The sequence below is a fragment of the Bacillus rossius genome, chromosome 11 (assembly GCF_032445375.1).
Source record: "Bacillus rossius redtenbacheri isolate Brsri chromosome 11, Brsri_v3, whole genome shotgun sequence".
Classification (NCBI taxonomy): domain Eukaryota; kingdom Metazoa; phylum Arthropoda; class Insecta; order Phasmatodea; family Bacillidae; genus Bacillus; species Bacillus rossius.
Genome location: NC_086338.1, coordinates 55064371 through 55082656, shown reverse-complemented (window position 1 = coordinate 55082656; position 18286 = coordinate 55064371). Strand labels below are relative to the sequence as shown.

The following is an 18286-nucleotide window of genomic DNA, read 5'->3' as shown; positions in this document are numbered from 1 at the left end:
AAAACCATGAAACCAGACACTGAAAGAAAAAAGAACCTAGCAGTACCTCCATGTAACTGTTTCAAAACTGCCTTCGTAACACACCGTCAATTTAACAGCAAAATGCGAGCAGTAACTACGAAGTTATCATAAAAAATTATCAAAACGACTGACATAAGAGCTCCGCATATGCCATTTACATTACTTCAAGTTCTAAAATTCCCTAAAACTCATTGAAATAAATTATCTGTTCGATTAGATGTTGCAATTAAAGCTTCAGGATAAACACGTGAGTAGGTAGCGGATGTGTGAATACAGAGAAAGAAGAGACTACGAGTAGCTAAGCATTGCTTACATCTGCTGCAGGAAGGCGACTGATTGACTGTCGACAAGTTTCTCCGCTAAATACCTGTTTCCGCAACTCTCAGTGAGCGTTTGAGAGTTTCATAATAATCGAACTCACCATGTTTACAGAAAGGAGTAATCTTGGAAGTTCTCTCTCCTTCCTAGATCAACGCGCTCAAGTAAGTAGGAACCGAAGATCTGAGTTTACAGTTTCGTAAGATACACATCATGTAATCCACTATGAAAGAGTGACTGTATAAATAGTCTTTTATGGACGATTATGCGACACATAAGTCTACATTTGTCTCTAGAATCTACATGATAGAAAGAGGACCCATCGACGCTTTGGACAAAGCACAGTTTTCACGAAAGAAGAGCTGGTTGTGGCCACTTTTGGGTTATCCCCCCCCCCCCCCGTAACTGGTGGTGGATATTGTTTTCTTCTAGACTCTGCTTCCTCTCGTTTCTCTCCTCCCCCTCCTTGCACACCGCTTCTCCTTCTGCACCTCCCCCCCTCTTTGTACAGAGCCGCCCTTTTGTCTCTGTGTGTTGCAGAGGGCGGCCGAGCAGCCCGCGCCGCCGCCTCAGCGAAACCTCGATATCGCGTTCAGCAAAGCGCGCGAACAGTTCGCCGAGGCGCCCGCCTCTGACGCCCGCCCCCAGCACCGCCTGCGGCTCGCCGCCTCCACGTACCGGCCCCCGGCGCGCGGCTCCGTGCAGATAGTGCCGTCCATCGCGGTGGGGCAGTTCGAGGAGAGAGCGCAGATTCAGCGCGACGACCCCAGGGAGAGGTCCCAGGCGCGCTCCTTCAGCCGCTTCAGCATCTCAGGGGCGTCGGGGGCCACCGACACCTTCGTCACGTACTAGCGCGTCGCGTAGCCGCCCTCCAGACAGACCCTCCACCTCGCCAGAAGCTCGTATCCTCGTCCGTCATTCTGGTGCGCTCCTTCAGCAGATATCTCCAGGTCATCGAGAGCTCTAGACACCTTCGTCACTTACCAGCGCCACGTTCTACCTGAGGACCGTCGCGTAGTCACCCTCCAGACAGACCCTCCACCTCGCTAGAAGCTCGTATCCTCGTCCGTAATTCTGGTACGCTCCTTCAGCATCTATCTCCAGGTCATCGGGAGCTCTCGATCCCTTCGTCATGTACTAGCGCGTCGCGTAGCCACCCTGCAGATAGACCCTCCACCTCGCTAGCAGCTCGTATCCTCGTCCGTCATTCTGGTACGCTCCTTCAGCATCTATCTCCAGGTCATCGGGAGCTCTAGATCCCTTCGTCACATACCAGCGCGGCGCTCTACCTGAGGACCGTCGTGTAGCCACCCTCCAGACAGACCCTCCACCTCGCTAGAAGCTCTATTCCTCGGCCGTCAGTCTGGTGCGCTCCTTCAGCATCTATCTCCAGGTCATCGGGAGCTCTAGATCCCTTCGTCACATACCAGCGCGGCGCTCTACCTGAGGACCGTCGTGTAGCCACCCTCCAGACAGACCCTCCACCTCGCTAGAAGCTCTATTCCTCGGCCGTCAGTCTGGTGCGCTCCTTCAGCAGATATCTCCAGGTCATCGGGAGCTCTAGACACCTTCGTCATGTACTAGCGCGTCGCGTAGCCACCCTGCAGATAGACCCTCCACCTCGCTAGCAGCTCGTATCCTCGTCCGTCATTCTGGTACGCTCCTTCAGCATCTATCTCCAGGTCATCGGGAGCTCTAGATCCCTTCGTCACATACCAGCGCGGCGCTCTACCTGAGGACCGTCGTGTAGCCACCCTCCAGACAGACCCTCCACCTCGCTAGAAGCTCTATTCCTCGGCCGTCAGTCTGGTGCGCTCCTTCAGCAGATATCTCCAGGTCATCGGGAGCTCTAGACACCTTCGTCACATACCAGCGCGGCGCTCTACCTGAGGACCGTCGTGTAGCCACCCTCCAGACAGACCCTCCACCTCGCTAGAAGCTCTATTCCTCGGCCGTCATTCTGGTGCGCTCCTTCAGCAGATATCTCCAGGTCATCGGGAGCTCTAGACACCTTCGTCACTTACCAGCGCCACGTTCTACCTGAGGACCGTCGCGTAGCCACCCTCCAGATATACCCTCCACCTCGCTAGAAGCTCGTATCCTCGTCCGTCATTCTGGTGCGCTCCTTCAGCAGCTATCTCCAGGTCATCGGGAGCTCTAGACACCTTCGTCACATACCAGCGCGGCGCTCTACCTGAGGACCGTCGTGTAGCCACCCTCCAGACAGACCCTCCACCTCGCTAGAAGCTCGTATCCTCGTCCGTCATTCTGGTGCGCTCCTTCAGCAGCTATCTCCAGGTCATCGGGAGCTCTAGACACCTTCGTCACTTATCAGCGCGGCGTTCTACCCGAGTACCGTCGCGTGGTCTACATGTTAAAGATAATAACTGCTCTCGTATGGCAAATAAAGGATTCAGTCTTTAAGTAAACCCATCACATCTGTTTACACGTTCCACATGCTTGACTCGTGCGTGGTCGGAGTATTCTGCTCAGGATGAATGGACATGACCTGTCTCAGACAACACGTCGCTAGTTTTGCGATAGTTCGAAGTCTATTTTATGTAGCAAGTTCCAAGTATCATACTGAAGATAACAGATAAAGAAAAGGCAGAATATCTAGTTATTCTTAGAGGGACAATAGATTGAAATGTTTCAAAGCTTTCTTTTTTTTTTGTGGTTTATATTTTTTCGCCATCGGGCTGTAAGTCCGCATTATTTTTGGAGAGAAACCAAAATCTTCTGATCAACCTATTATGGTAAAAATTTAATTTGTTAAAAGATATTGGTCGGTTTTGCAGGTTTCAGCTTCAAAGCAATGTCATGCTGACTATTTTAGAAGGAGAAACATGTTGTTACTTCACATGAGCTCACGAGGGCTTACCTGTAGTGACGGGTGTGATGGGCGAACGTGGGAAGAAAGCATAACTCTTGTTTCTTGGTGCGCGAGTGAAATGGAGTTCCACAAGTGACACTGGTGCAGATATCGGGAATAATCGTGATCCATAGTTTCCCGCTGGTCACTGGGGTGCCAATTTGGGTGCGACAGTAGACATTATAAGTTATAGTTGGTGTCTTGTCCGCGCTAGTTCTACTTCTAACAAGTAGTTTGCATGGATAGTATAATGTACAGTGTGCGTACAGAGGCTATTTTTTTTCTTAACTCTGGGGGAACCTGCCTTGCATATGCTTACATTGTATGGTATTTTAAAGTATTTATGATGTGATATTTTTATACTCATATAACTTAATAAATATATATTTTTTTTATGTACGAGTGAGTTTCTTTGGATTTTTTTTTTCAAGTGTAAAAAGCTTCCTAGCATGTTTGGTGATGGAGTAGATAAAATGAGTGAAGCTCTATTGATGTACAGACATCGAAAGCTTTATCCCATAGTATTTCCTGTGTACCTTAAGCCTGAATGCCTCTTTCCAAGACTGTGCTCGTGAAGGTAGTCGCCTGCATTGATGCCCTGATGGAAATATTTTTGCCTAGTAGACTCAACTCAACCAACGAGGAAACACAGACTGCAATAGAGAACTACATCTTGACAATAATACTTCTTCCAACTTTAAGGGTATAAGAAGCAGTTAAGTGGGATTGCAGGCTATATCAACACAAAAAAAAATTTCGGGATAAAACCTATATGCGTCCATCAAAATTAACCATTGCCATGCGCATTGGAAATTGTGTTGGTAATGTTCATAAACATGACGTAATGGAAGTTGTTAACCCAAGCAGCAAATGGAAAATTTACCATACATGTGTGGTAAATTTTCTTTTCGTTTAAGGGTGGGTGGATAGTATGCTATATTATATTGCTTATAATTTCTCATTATATTGCACATGATTTTTAAATAACTTCACAGTATAACCATTTGTGATTGTTTCTAAAAAAATTTTTTTTACTAATTAGGCCTAAGTCTTTATTTAATGATTTTCAGGGAAATAAACGCAAAGTGGGGGGAAATAAACTGGCAAGTAACACGATCGATTATGCTGGTAGAGCAAATGGGACGGTAACTATGGCAAATAACGGGATCGATCATATGGGTAGAGAGTAAATCGAATAGCAACGAGGTCGACTAACAAGTTCGAATATGAGGAAAAATTTCCCGTTTTAATCCTCATAAATTCTAAAATTTTGTATTCGAAAAACCTCAAAAGACTTTTGGCTTAGAAAGAAAACAAATACCCCCGGATGGCTTAAATTCCCCGACGACAAGCCGTCCCTAAGACATTGCGGTTACGACCTTGACGCCCGTAAACTTGAAATCTTTCATATATGACCAAAAAATTCCGAAAAAATAAAAAAAATATATATATTTAGAAAATTGTTTGCTTCAATTGTTTAGTTACAACATCGATTTCGATCCTTGGTTCAATTCCCGGCCAGAGTAAACATGTGATCTATTATTAACATATTTAAAAAAATTCTTAATAAAAACAAAAAAAAAATATAAAAATTTCTTACGTCACACCCGCCATCTTGGATTCTAGATCGTTGTAGAGCGAACAGGGATAGCAACTAGGGAAAGCAACAGGATCGATTATACGGGTATAATAAACAGGATAGCAACTAGGGAAAGTAAAATAATAAGGTGGCTGTCTGTAAAGCCGGTTTACGGGCGATAATTTTACGTGATAACGTCATAAGAAAAACATTTATGAAAAATTGCATACTTTTTAATTTTTCAAATATTATTTACAGGTTTTTTGCAAGTTTTAATTTAAATAATTTATTTAAATATAATCACGAACAGTTAGTTAAAAAAGCCCGTCTTAACCTGTTTGATATTATAGAAGATTTTCTCGCACGGTGGTTTTGGCCGGTTCTTGCACGCTCGTGGTTCAGGCGAAACGTGACAATTTTTTTTCGTGCGTGCAGCCGGCGTACATCGATTTATAAGACGTTATCACGTCAAAAGAAAGAAGAAAAAAACAGATTATATCCTTGGAGTAAACGGGACAGCATTACCTGCCCTAGTTGCTGTCCCATTTACTCCGGCCGTATAACGTGAGAACGTGAGAGCGTGAGAGCGTGAGACGGGGAGCCACGCTCACGCAAGCGGCCCGCGGTGAAAGTTGGCACGCCTGCCTTGTCGGCCTCGGCGTGGCTCCAGCGCAGGAGGAGGTTCCTCCGCGCAACAATGACTCTGGGGGGGGGGGGGGGGGGGGAGTTGCCGAAGTAACCGCCTTCGCGCTAACAAATATATCGGTTCACCGTTTTTGGTCTCACAGTTGCAAGCATTCGACTAAAACATTGTACGTCCGCTCTCTGCCTTGAGCACAGAGGCTTACAATTCCTACTAAATTTTCAAGACGATTATTAGAGCCACGGAAATTTCGCGGACTCATTTAGTCGCAAGCTAGAATGCAAACCTTCACACTCTCGCACTGTGTTCATGATTGGCCCGCAGTTGTTTGGACACGCCCCTTCTACGACCGTGAGCCAACGATGTCCAGCTGGGAGAGAAGTAAGCGAATCAGGTAGTGCCAAATAACAAGGATAAAAATGTTCTCGCTAAGAAATCAACCAATGGGAAAGTAAACATGGGTCGAGCACACCTATAACTTTGAATTCTATCCTGAGGCCAGAGGAATCCGCGAAATTTCCGGGACTCAAACGATTATATAAATTAATTATAATAATATTTTGCCATACAGTATATATTAAAAAACACAAAAGAAGCCGAAATATTTCTGCATACCGAAGAAAACAAAAAAAAAAAAGTTTTGTGGCAGCCACACGCAACCCCAGTGGGTGCATGTGAATACTGCGTGGATACTTCATGGAGCCGTATCCCCCCATCAGATGATGGTCTGTGTTATGTATGTTTGCGAAGTGAAGTGCAGTGTAGGCATAGCGGAAGCAGTTTTACAAAGGACTGTATTTTATGAACGTGACTGCGTTTGACGACGGTGATTCTAATTCACGCTCATTAGCCATCGTCACTCGAGTCCAAGACTCTTTTTTTTTTCTCACAATGTTTCCGGGTGATGCAATATGGCGATGGTAAGGTGGCAAGTGGTGTCAAATACGTAACAGCAGACGTCTCCAGACAATACCTGAACTACGTGATACAGTCCCCACTAAATATTTCGTAGTAACAACATAAACTTTGCCATTTCAAATAAACCACAAAATAATTTTGTGGTTTGATACTACTATATTTGATTCTTACAGTCAACTATCTATATGGTGATTTTACAACAAAAAAATTAATAAAAAAAGCATATTTCCCTGTGAATCAAACATTTTGAACAATGTATGCCGAACAATGAAATCAAAAGGCATCTTCTGAAAGTGAGTCCAGACAACAACACCCTGAAACTCCTTTCTTTCATCGGATAGCAATCCTTGGTATGGATATGGCCATCCTGCGTACGGAATGAGTCCTTCCACCCTGCGTTTCATGCTTCGAATGAGGTCATAAAGTAATTTTTTTTTTTCTTGGGTCGAACGGTCCTACACTCGGTGAGTTCCTGAAGATTGTCCGGCGGGTTTGGACGACCTGGAATGGTCACTCCTCGCATGCCCCGTGCGTGCTCAACTGCATCCGTGTCTGGGGACTGTACGGACCAAGTCATCCGAGAGACGTTGGGTCTTTGGAGACACCACACCGCTCTTATCACTAGGGACAGGAAAAATTAGCGGGTTCAATGACCTCCAGGATGAACTCCATAGCCCTACGTGCACCCGGTCAAATGCCACCCACTCATTGGGCTGCTGTCTTGTGAGACGTGTCCCAACGTAGCGGCCTGTGATTCGATAAAGCTTTGGTCGTGCGTTTCTCATTGGCCCAGAGTCATCCAGGTGAGTTGTGAGCCAATAGCAGAGGCAGCACCGAGGTATAACTATTTGTATTTTAGCCTATCGCGAAATGAATTCGCGAATTTTTCCGGTCTCTACTCATCACGACGCGACGGTGTGGTCTTGTGCTGCCATCTGCTAGGATGCAGTCCGTGAAGGCCACGCGAATGATGGTAGCACCTCTGGAATGTATCGGGGGGCGGTGCACTGCGCCCCGGGTGAGAAGGGGGGGGGGCGAGTAATTTTCACGCATCAAAAAGGGGATACCGGGTTGTTAACTAACATAATTTTAATTTATTATTGTAGTCATGACCGTGGTAACCAGTAGAGACTGGAAAAATTCGCGCTGTGGATGACCTCCAGGATATACTCCACAATCCCCTACACACTCGGGCAAATGTCCACCTGCTCATTGGCTACCGACTCGTGTCACCTGTCAACTGGGACGCTTGCGATTCGATACTTTTTTTTTTGGTTCAAGGTTTTTCATTGGCTCAAAGTCCTTCAGATAAACTGTAAGCCAATCAGAGAAGCAATTTAAAGGTACAGTTGTTTGGGATTCCATCATATCGTGAAATGAATCTGCGAAATTTTTCGGTCTATAGGCACCAGTCTATATTTTAGTAAAATAAAAAAAAAGAGTTGTTTAGTAAATTTCATGTATATTTAAAATGTTTTATTTTGAAGTTTTCAAATAAAACATTTCTTGTTTGTGTGTTTGTAGATTAATGCATGTGGGTATGATCGACTTCAGTTATCGGTAGGGGCAGGAAATTTTCGCGAAAAAATCTGAACGACTACTAGACTGCAACAAGGTATACCCACTTCCTTGTGATTGGCGGCCGTCTGCCAGAGAAGTCGTTGCCTTGTTTGCACGAGCCACTAAGGACGAGTTTGCTTCCACACTGAATTAGTGTGATTGGTTGTTGTAACAATCGACATGCACCTCAAAGTAACTCACCCAATCACGAAATACAGACGATGCTACAGTGTTTTAACTTCCAGCTACTCTCGGGATCTTTTCGCGAAATTTTCATGGCCCTAGTTATCGGTGAGCAGTGTTTTTGAAATGAAAGGGACATTAATTATTATTGGTGGGATAGGCGCGCGCATTAAACCTGCCCCGGTGCTGCGCGCGACCTTGAACCACGTCCACGTCAAGGCGACCCCCTTCACGCATTCCTCGAGCGACTGGCTCAGACGTCAGACCAGTTGCGTCTGTGTCGGCTCAGGCACAGAACAAGGAGGGAAATAAAGAAGTGCGACTCTTACAGTGGAAACTGAAACCACGTTTCACGCGACAATTGTCGCTATCTGTTGGGCGGGCCCATAACAACCACCAAATAAAAAATAGGAATCTAGGTTCTCATACAAAGTTTTGTTAGTTAATACGTTTTTTTTTGTTATATTATGTTATCTCCTTGGCGGCGCAAAACTAATTTAATCGATGCGAAAATACTTAATGCTGTTTTGTAATAAATAAAGAAGTATGAGGTGCAAAAACTCATTGTATTACACACCACATAATTAGTGGCTACCTAAATAGAGTGAATTTTCACTGGTTTGTTTGCCTGATGATAGCTTATACATTACTTCTCCTAATAAATTAATGTTGTTATGTCAGCAATATATTATGAAAACTACTATCTAGCAGACGGGCCAATAACTACTTCAAAAAACTAGGTCTCAGTCTCGGTAATTAGAGTTTCTCCCCCATGGGCTCAGGACAGTTACGTCTGTGTCGGCTCAGGCCAGTTGCGTCTGTCACTAGATGGGGGCTGCGGTGCGCTCATTGTTGACTGATTGTACACTAACGACTCGGCATTACCAACGTCGGGATGTCATTCCCCTTCAGAGCTAAATTATAAGTAATTTTTTTAATAATGTGACTTGAGTTAAAACTGAAATTTTACTTTCTTAATATGATTAGTTTGACTCGTACAACATTTTGATGCTGAGTAAACCATTCAACAAGTTTTTTTTTTTATATCAAGGTGCGAATCAACAAATGTTACATCGTCAGGTTGGAATCCTTGAATTTTCGAATGGCGCTCGTCAAAAGATAGTTGTGATTTGCATATGCCTGTCTATTGTTTTTTTTTTTTTAATAATACATCGGACGCATAGCTATTTAATAATGTGTAGCGCATAAATTTAAAGGAATTGGGAGACCTCGTTAAACGTTTATGTTTAATTGCAAACATTTATGTCAATTTTTGTGTGACCTTGAAGGCACGAATTAATGGTACATTTCCTCTCAGCGTATTTGCGGTATCTATAGCTACCACTTTCAATCAAGCTAATTTGTGTGTAATCCATTAGCTGGGCATTTATGTAAAATAACAAAATCGTGATTTTACGAGCCAAAAATGGTTATTTATTGTTAAACAACAAGGTTAACCTAACATTATTTAGACAACTAACGAACACCACCTCCCATTTCTTATAAAATCTTATGAAAATCCTTAATTTTTATGTCATGAATACCAAAACACGAAAATACAAATTCGACGATAGTTTATTAAAACGGATAAATGTAAAAAAAAATTCCTAGATCCTGAACCCGAATGATTACGTCAACACCCTAGATCCTGATATGGTCCGGGACAAAACAACTTTTCTTTGGTTTCATGCTGTGTGGTTGGTAGTATAAGAATCGTTAGTGACCATTTTCAGACAGAGATTAGAGAAAGTTACAGATGGAGCATAAGCTCTGAGCACTGTGGCCAGTAGTTTGTTCACGTAAGAAGATGGCGGCCATTTGTTTATATAGTATATAGAAATGTAGTTTACTACATACTCTTGTACCTACACAATCATTTTTCTCGAGTCAACAATCTTTATTTGTTTAATATTCATGCACTTTTCAACCACCATACATACATCACTTATGAGAAAATGCGATTTTCTTCATGTCACAATATGGCGGCGACCTGCTTAACCCTTACGTCCCCTGGCTTCAGCAGAGATACCTACAAACTGTGTTTATGCTCCATCTGTAACTTTCTCTAATCTCTGTTTTCAGAGAGAGATAGAAGAGAACAAAAGGAATTATTTTTAACCAGGAGTGAAATATCTGTTTACTTCAATACTCTTTGGGTAAAGCGTGAAGATAGCGCGACGCTCGCTGGTGCTTCTAGCGCAAGGCTCTGAACTGGAGCGCAGTTTTCTCGTGCATGGAGATGGAGCTGTGAAGATAAAAGTATAATACAAGACCCTTGAGTGCTTTAAGAATCTGTACCGGATGTTTCATGCCCACAAATTATTCTGAAAACAATCGTTTCGAACATTTTTCTCTTTTCTGAGAACACAGTTTTAAAAAGGAAAACGGGAGAAGAAAATTCTCATCCGCCCTCAGCGATTCTTTAATTTCCTCCCCCCCCCCCCCAGACATCGCTCGGATACTTGAGTTGTTTGGTCTGCACACCTGTGAGTAGGGACCGGAAAAAATCGTGGTTTCGATGGCCTTCAGGATAGACTGCACATTCCCCTGTACACTCGGGCAAATAACGCAAGTTCATTGGCTGCTGACTTGTAAGTCGTCTCGGCTGGTTTGTCTGTGATTCGATCCTTCTTTGGTTGAGGGTTTATAATTGGTCGAGATTCGTCCAGACGAACAGTAATCCAATAGCAAAATCATCTAAGAGGTATATGTATTTGAACTCTAGCCAATCGCAGAGTGAATCTGCGAATTTTTCCGGCCTCTACCTGTGTGTAGGTGAGACCGGAAAAATTCGCGGATTTATTCGGGCGATAGGTTACAATTCCAATACGCATACCTTTAAGATGATTTTGCTATTGGCTTACTGTTCATCTGGACGAATCTCAACCAATTAAAAAAACTCTCAACCCAAAGAAGGATCTAATCACAGACGAACCAGATGAGACGACTCACAAGTCGGCAGCCGATGAACTTGCGTTGTTTACCCGAGTGTACAGGGGAATGTGCAGTCTATCCTGAACGCCATCGAAACCGCGAAATCTGCAGGCCACTAGGTATGAGTCCCATGCCGTGGAAGCCGGTGTCGCCACGGGGTGTTCACGGAAGGGGAGAAGGGGGAAGGGGGGAGGGGGTAGGCACGAGCCGCCGGCGCCACGAAGTGTACCGCTGTTGCAGTCCAAGCTGAACTGCGAGGTGCTGCACGACGACCTGGCCCTGGAGGTGCGCTGGGCCGTGGCGGGGGACAGCATCGTGATGCAGCTCGTCGGCCGTCTGGGTGAGTGCCCAGCCTCCTCCCGTCGCCGCTCGATGACGTCACGCGATGGTCAGCTGAGAGCGGTTGGAACCTCCGTCGTTCAAACACCACCTGCTGCACTTCGTCCGGCCTAACTGGCGCAACAATGGTGCTGGAGGGAAAACTAAAAAAGGCTTCATTCACACACTCGCCACGTGATCGTGCAGACGTGACCACCCCTACCGCAGTCTTCTCTCTCTCTCTCTCTCTTTCTCTCTCTTTCTCTTACTGTGTTCCTCTCCTCTCTCCAGAGAAACCAACTACGTGGGGATAAAACCCGCCTGTCTAAAACCCTCCCCCATTGCCACGAAGATATTAATTTATACATAGGTTAATTATTTTGCTTCTAATATTCCGTGTTTTTTGTCATGACTTAAAAATAATTCATAATGCAACCATATGTTTTAATTGTTTATCAAAATTTTTTTTAAAAATAAAAATAACCTAATTTAGTGTTTGTATGAACTTAATGGCAAATATTTGTGTCAGTCCTAGCATGCACTGAAAGCATGAAATCATGTGTTATATACAGTTTTCTGTTAACCGTTCGTATGTAGCATTAGTAGAGACCTGCAAAATTCGCGGATTCATTCGGTGATAGGCTAGAATTCAAACACATATACCTCTTAGATAATTTTGTTATTGGCTTACTGTTCGTCTGGACGAATCTCAACCAGTTATAAACCCACAACCAAAGAATGATCGAATCACAGACAAACCAGCTGAGACGACTTACACAAGTCGGCAGCCAATGAACTTGCGTTATTTGCCCGAGTGTACAGGAGTATGTGCAGTCCATCCTGAAGGCCATCGAAACCGCGAATTTTGCAGGTCTCTAAGCATTAGTCTTCAAACATTTCTTTTTTTTTTTAGTACATATTTCATAATCAATAAAAAATTAAGCCAGTCACCAAGTGAATCCGCGAAACTTTCAGGCCCCTATATATAAAACTAGAGACCGGATTTATTTCGTGTAGTACTAGGATTCAAGCTTCTTCTATTGGTTCGCTGTTAATCTGGAGGGCTATGTTGGCAAACCAGTAGGGACCGGAAAATTTCGCAGATTCATAACGCGATACGCTGGAATTCAAATGCTTGTACCTTTGCGCTGATATTACTGTCGGCTCACAGTTTGTCTGTAGGAGTCTGGGCCAGCGAGAGACCATCAACCAAAAAAGCATCGAATAACAGGCCACCCAGTCGATGACGTCACACAGAAGTCAGCAGCCAATTAACGGGTGACGTTTGCCCGAGAATGCAGAGGAATTTGGGGTCATTTAACGCGCGAATTTTTTCCGGTACCTACATACAGGCAAGTCAGGTCTAGCTACTCGTGGCTGCATCAATGACTAGGGACTCTAGGATGGACTGCACGATCCTATTGCGTACTTGGGCAAACTACACCTGCTCATTGGCTCGTGACACTTGTTAGCCGGGATTCTTGTGACTCGATACCTATCTCGTCGAGGGCTTTCCATCGGCTCAGAGTAGAGACTGGAAAAAATAAAATTCGTGGCTTCAATGACCTCTAGGGACAGACTCCACGAACATCTTTGCACTCGGGAAAAATCACACCTCCCCATTGGCTAGCGACTCGTGTACGCCTGTTAACTTGGATGCTTGCGGTCCGATACTTATTTTTTGTTGATGGTTTTTCCATTGGCTCAGGTCCAGTCGGGTTTCCTGAGGTCCAATCACTAGAGACCGGAAAAATCCGCGGATTCATTCGGCGATAAGCTAGAATTCAAATACACAAACCTTTATAATGATTTTGCTATTGGCTTACTGTTCATCTGGACGAATCTCAACCAGTTATAAACCCTCAACCAAAGAAGGATCGAATCACAGACCAACCAGCTGAGACGACTCACAAGTCGGCAGCCGATGAACTTGCGTTATTTGCCCGAGTGTACAGGGGAATGTGCAGTCTATCCTGAAGGCCATCGAAACCGCGAAGTGTTCCGGTTCCTACCAATAACTGCAGCGGCATGAAGGTGGACGAGCTTGGATTCCGGCCTATCAGCGAATGTTCCCGGTGTTTGGCCCAGTCCCCCCGGGGTGAACTGCGGTCCGAGAGGCAGGAGTGTGTACCCGCGACTATACGACGGCCACACTGGCACGTGTTGTTCGCAGCCGCCGGCGAGTACATGGCGTTCGGGCCGTCGGGGGAGGACCTGGCGAGCCGCATGATCGGCGGCGACGTGGTGGTCGCCTGGGTGGACCACGCCTCGCTCAAGGGCTACGCCGTCGACTACCTCCTGGACGCCAAGTCGCAGTGCTCCGGCTCGCGCGGCAGCTGCCCCGACGTCAGGATCAGGGTCGGTGTCAGTAGCCTCGCCCTCTAGAGCTGACGAGCGCGGCGACAGCCCCTTCCGAGCCCACATTTCACTTCTCATTTCTTTGTAGGCAGGGGCGCAACACCAGGGTGGGGGGCAAGGGTATTTTGTCCCCCCCCCGGTCCACCTCCCCCCCCCCCTTGAAACGTTGAAGTGGTGGCAAACAGGGGCAAAAAAAGTGCTGTGTAATCAATTTTTAGATAATAAAACTGCTTAAATAGCATCATTTTCAAACCTTCAAATACGAATTTTCCCGGGGGAGAACCCCCGGACCCCCCGCTTCAATAGGGGGGGATCGATGATTCTTTATAAAAAGGTATATTGCCCCCCCCTTTTTTTTTTTGGAAATTTAGTTGTTACGCCCCTGTTTGTAGGGAATGTTAATGTTAACTTAAAATACTTACGTTAATGTGCTAAACTCTTCTTTCAATCATAATTTGTACGAAAATACTAAATGTCAGTATTTGAGAGCATGTATTTTGTGAATGTCCCAAGGGCAATGTCATGATTATTAACTGCATGCATCCTCCTGTGTGTGAGAGCCCTGCCCGAGAGGTCTTCCCGGAGCCGCCATTGCTGGCTGAAACACCGCGCTCAGGGACGTAACTAGGCCGGTTCACACCCGGAGCAAGGGTTCACCTCCCCCCAGATCAACACCTCAAATAACCACCACGTATTACATACACTCTTTCCAAATATTTGTCAATTCAACCTATACTTCGTTTTTAATACATCGCAAATTGGATGGTACGCGAAAAACCACAGTTTTGAAATTATTCAGTTCATCTTTCATCAAACATTTTTTTTTTTTTTAAAGTTTGATGTAAGCTTTTGGACATACGCCATTGCTAAGCACATGTATGTCTGTAGAAGAAAACTACAAATACACAAAAGACAAAAACACAAATTAGCAAAAAATTGCTGTACAACAGTTGAAAACGAGACAAAAACACGACAAAACGAAAAGAAACAAACACAACAGTTTTCTAAAACAGAAACAAGCTACGTTTCGGGAACTGCTATCTGCTCCCACCCTCAGGCAGAGACGCACATGGTACGAAAACACAGGTACGACTGTCGCTTACTTCAAGTCATGCACTCCCATTGCACAAATCTTTCAAAGATAATTTTTTTTTTAAAATTTTATAACACAAGTAAATATCTGTAGTAAAAATTACTCTGCCAAGTTACGTCCTTGACTTTCATGACAATGTCGGCAACCCTGTGTGCTACGTTGGCTCCACGTCATGCATGTGGTTTTAATTTCAACCTGAAACCAATTTTGGATGACAAGTTTTAAGGGTGATTTTTCGATGCAATGGTTTGATATAAAAACAAACTCTTTAAGATGCTCATAATCCCGCAATAAAGCCAACATTGTCAAATTTGAAATTAGGTTTATCTGAACGAGCAACCATTGTAGTTTCCCAAATCATGGTTAACACTGAGTACAATATATCTTTTTGTGCCCCACATACATGTGTCAAACATATTTAACTTTTTTATTTTCTTAAGGCACAGCAATAACATATTCTCGTTAAAAGTTTACAAATTTTTTTACGTGATTACGTCTTATAAATCGAATAACGCCGGCTGCACGCACGAAAAATTGTCACATTCTGCCTGAGCCGAGCGTGCACGAACCGGCCAACCAGTGTGCGAGAAAATCTCCTATAATATCAAACAGGTTAAGGCGGGCTTTTTAACTAATTTTCGTGAATATATTCAAACAAATTATTTAAATTAAATTTGCAAAAACTGTAAATAATATTTGAAGATTAAAAAGTTTGCAATTTTTCATCAATGTTTTCTTATGACGTTATCACGTAAAATTATCGTCCGTAAACCTACTTTACAGACAACCCCCTTGTTTTTTCCTTGTGCTCGTTCTACAATGACACGGAAGCGTAGACGGATGTTACGGAACAGAGTTTCTGCGACAGCACGCAGACGGAGACGTATCCGTACTGATTAGCTCTGCAATGCTGAGCTCTTCCGTGCGACCAATAGAAGCCGAGTACTTGGCTGCGATGGCAGCCATGTTTGTTTATGTACTAAATACTTTAAAATATGTTTCAAGTAAAAGACTGTCTGGTGTTCTATCATTACTTTGTGGTTTATTTTTGACGTGACGACGTCTAATAAATCGATGAAAGCCGGCTGCACGCACAAAAAAGTGTCCCGTAACGAACATTGTCCCGTTATGCTGTGTCTCGTTACGCTCATTGTACGCTTGCGCCGCATCTATCTCTCTTCCACTCGATTGGAACAACCATCGATTTGGATTTTTCGAGGCACATTAAACTTGAAACACTCCCATTCGTTTCCTACTTTTCCTATCATCGTCCTCTCCTTAACAGAATAACACAGATTGGAAGAAGTTAAATAGCAAACATGTATAAAAGTTATAGTTAAAATAATCTCTTCGTTAAAGTAATAAACATATTTGAATTAATGAGTGCAAATAAAAGTAAATTTATCAATTAAATAATAGATTTCATTTCACTCCTTCTTTGTATCCATACAAAATAGTGATAATTCAATAAAAATTATTCAATTTTATTCATAAAAGTATGCAATCATTTCATCAATGTTTTGTTATGACGTTGTCACGTTAAACTATCGTCCGTAAACCGACTTTTCGTTGCTACTTTTCCGTGTCGCTGTACAACGGGGCTGGAACGTCCACGAACAGAAAGTACTGTGATGTGACAGGGGAGGGGGGGGGGGGGGGGACTCTCGTGACGCGACGCGGGGCTCAGGACAGCAGTTCTGCCAACAGGAGGGCACGAACAGCGTGGAGATGCTGAACTCCGCCATGGTGAACGGCTACTCGATAGTGACGTACCAGCGCCCGCTGGCGGCCCAGGACGAGCTGGACAGGCCGGTGCTGACCAACGGCAGCCAGGCGGTGATCTGGGCCGTCGGGCCTCTCAACTCGCGGCAGGAGGTCTCCTACCACAGCATCACAAGCAAAGGTCAGTCCGAACATCCTTTCACTGACTCAAACTGTCTACATCACAAAGGTCAGTCTGGTTCTTACGTTGGTTCAAACATCCTTTAACTGACTGAAACTGTTTACATCACAAAGGTCAGTCTGGTTCTTACGTTGGTTCAAACATCCTTTTACTGACTGAAACTGTTTACATCACAAAGGTCAGTCTGGTTCTTACGTTGGTTCAAACATCCTATTTACTGACTGTAACTGTTTACATCACAAAGGTCAGTCTGATTCTTACGTTGGTTCAAACATCCTTTTACTGACTGAAACTGTTTACATCACAAAGCTCAGTCTGATTCTTACGTTGGTTCAAACATCCTATTTACTGACTGTAACTGTTTACATCACAAAGGTCAGTCTGATTCTTACGTTGGTTCAAACATCCTTTTACTGACTGAAACTGTCTACATCACAAAGGTCAGTCTGGTTCGTACGTTGGTTCAAACATCCTATTTACTGACTGTAACTGTTTACATCACAAAGGTCAGTCTGGTTCTTACGTTGGTTCAAACATCCTATTTACTGACTGAAACTGTTTACATCACAAAGGTCAGTCTGGTTCTTACGTTGGTTCAAACATCCTATTTACTGACTGTAACTGTTTACATCACAAAGGTCAGTCTGATTCTTACGTTGGTTCAAACATCCTTTTACTGACTGAAACTGTTTACATCACTTGCAACCCATGCACACTGTTGAAAACCATCCACCTTAAATATACGAAGAAAGCTGGTTATTTTATTATCCAAGGATCTACGTAAATTTACGGCCATGTTCGTAAGTATCTGGATACTTACTTTGAATATGACTCCAAAAGAATATTCTTAGTACATTAAAGAACCATTCATAACTGGTTAAGTCTACAGTGAGAACACTCTTATTTTTTTGTCCACGTGTGTGTCTACCTTTGGATAGAACTCGGAAGTCGAAATACGGCCTAGTCTCTAGGAGTATTCAGTTAGTTTAAATAACGATGAACTCTTCGTGAATTTGACATAAATTCTTCGTTGAAAAGTCCACAAATTTAATTTAATTTCTAACCGTGGTTACAAGGAATATATAAATTGTGTAAAAGGGCGTATATTTTTCGCGAAAAATATCTGACTGCAGTAAGACATGCCGTTACCTTGTGGTTATCGGCCCTCTGCAAGAGAAGCCACCGCCCTGTTCGTCCGGGCCTATCAGGACGCGTTTGCTTCCGCGCTGAATGGCTGTGATTGGTGTGAACATGTAGCTGAAATAAACCCAGCCAACCATGGGCGTAGATCCGACTGCCTTCCCCCACCCCCCGGGAACTGAGAAGCCTTCACAGAGGGGGCTGTGAAACGGAGTTTGATAAACGTAAACGTCCAAACTATTTAATGGGAAATTTTCTGTGGCGGTATTGTAAAGTTTCCCGCTTACTGCATGCGCGTGGACAATATATAGGGCCATGCAGATTTCGCGAAAAGATTTCGAGACTCGATGAAAGTTAAAAACACTGTAGCACCGTCTGTGTTTCGTGATTGGGTGAGTTTCTCCCCAGGTACATATCGATTGTAACAACACCGATCACAGTGATTC

At 44.0% G+C, this 18286-nt stretch overlaps 1 protein-coding gene across 1 annotated transcript in view; it reads left to right on the top strand.

The window, feature by feature from the left end:
• The window catches only part of LOC134537025 (protein Skeletor, isoforms D/E-like), a 75433-nt gene that overhangs the window by 46495 nt on the left and 10652 nt on the right, over nt 1-18286 (top strand). The window contains exons 7-9 of the mRNA XM_063377218.1: nt 11269-11368; nt 13520-13704; nt 16505-16700. Coding sequence (XP_063233288.1) covers nt 11269-11368; nt 13520-13704; nt 16505-16700 — 481 coding nt within the window. The remainder of the gene's footprint in view (nt 1-11268; nt 11369-13519; nt 13705-16504; nt 16701-18286) is intronic.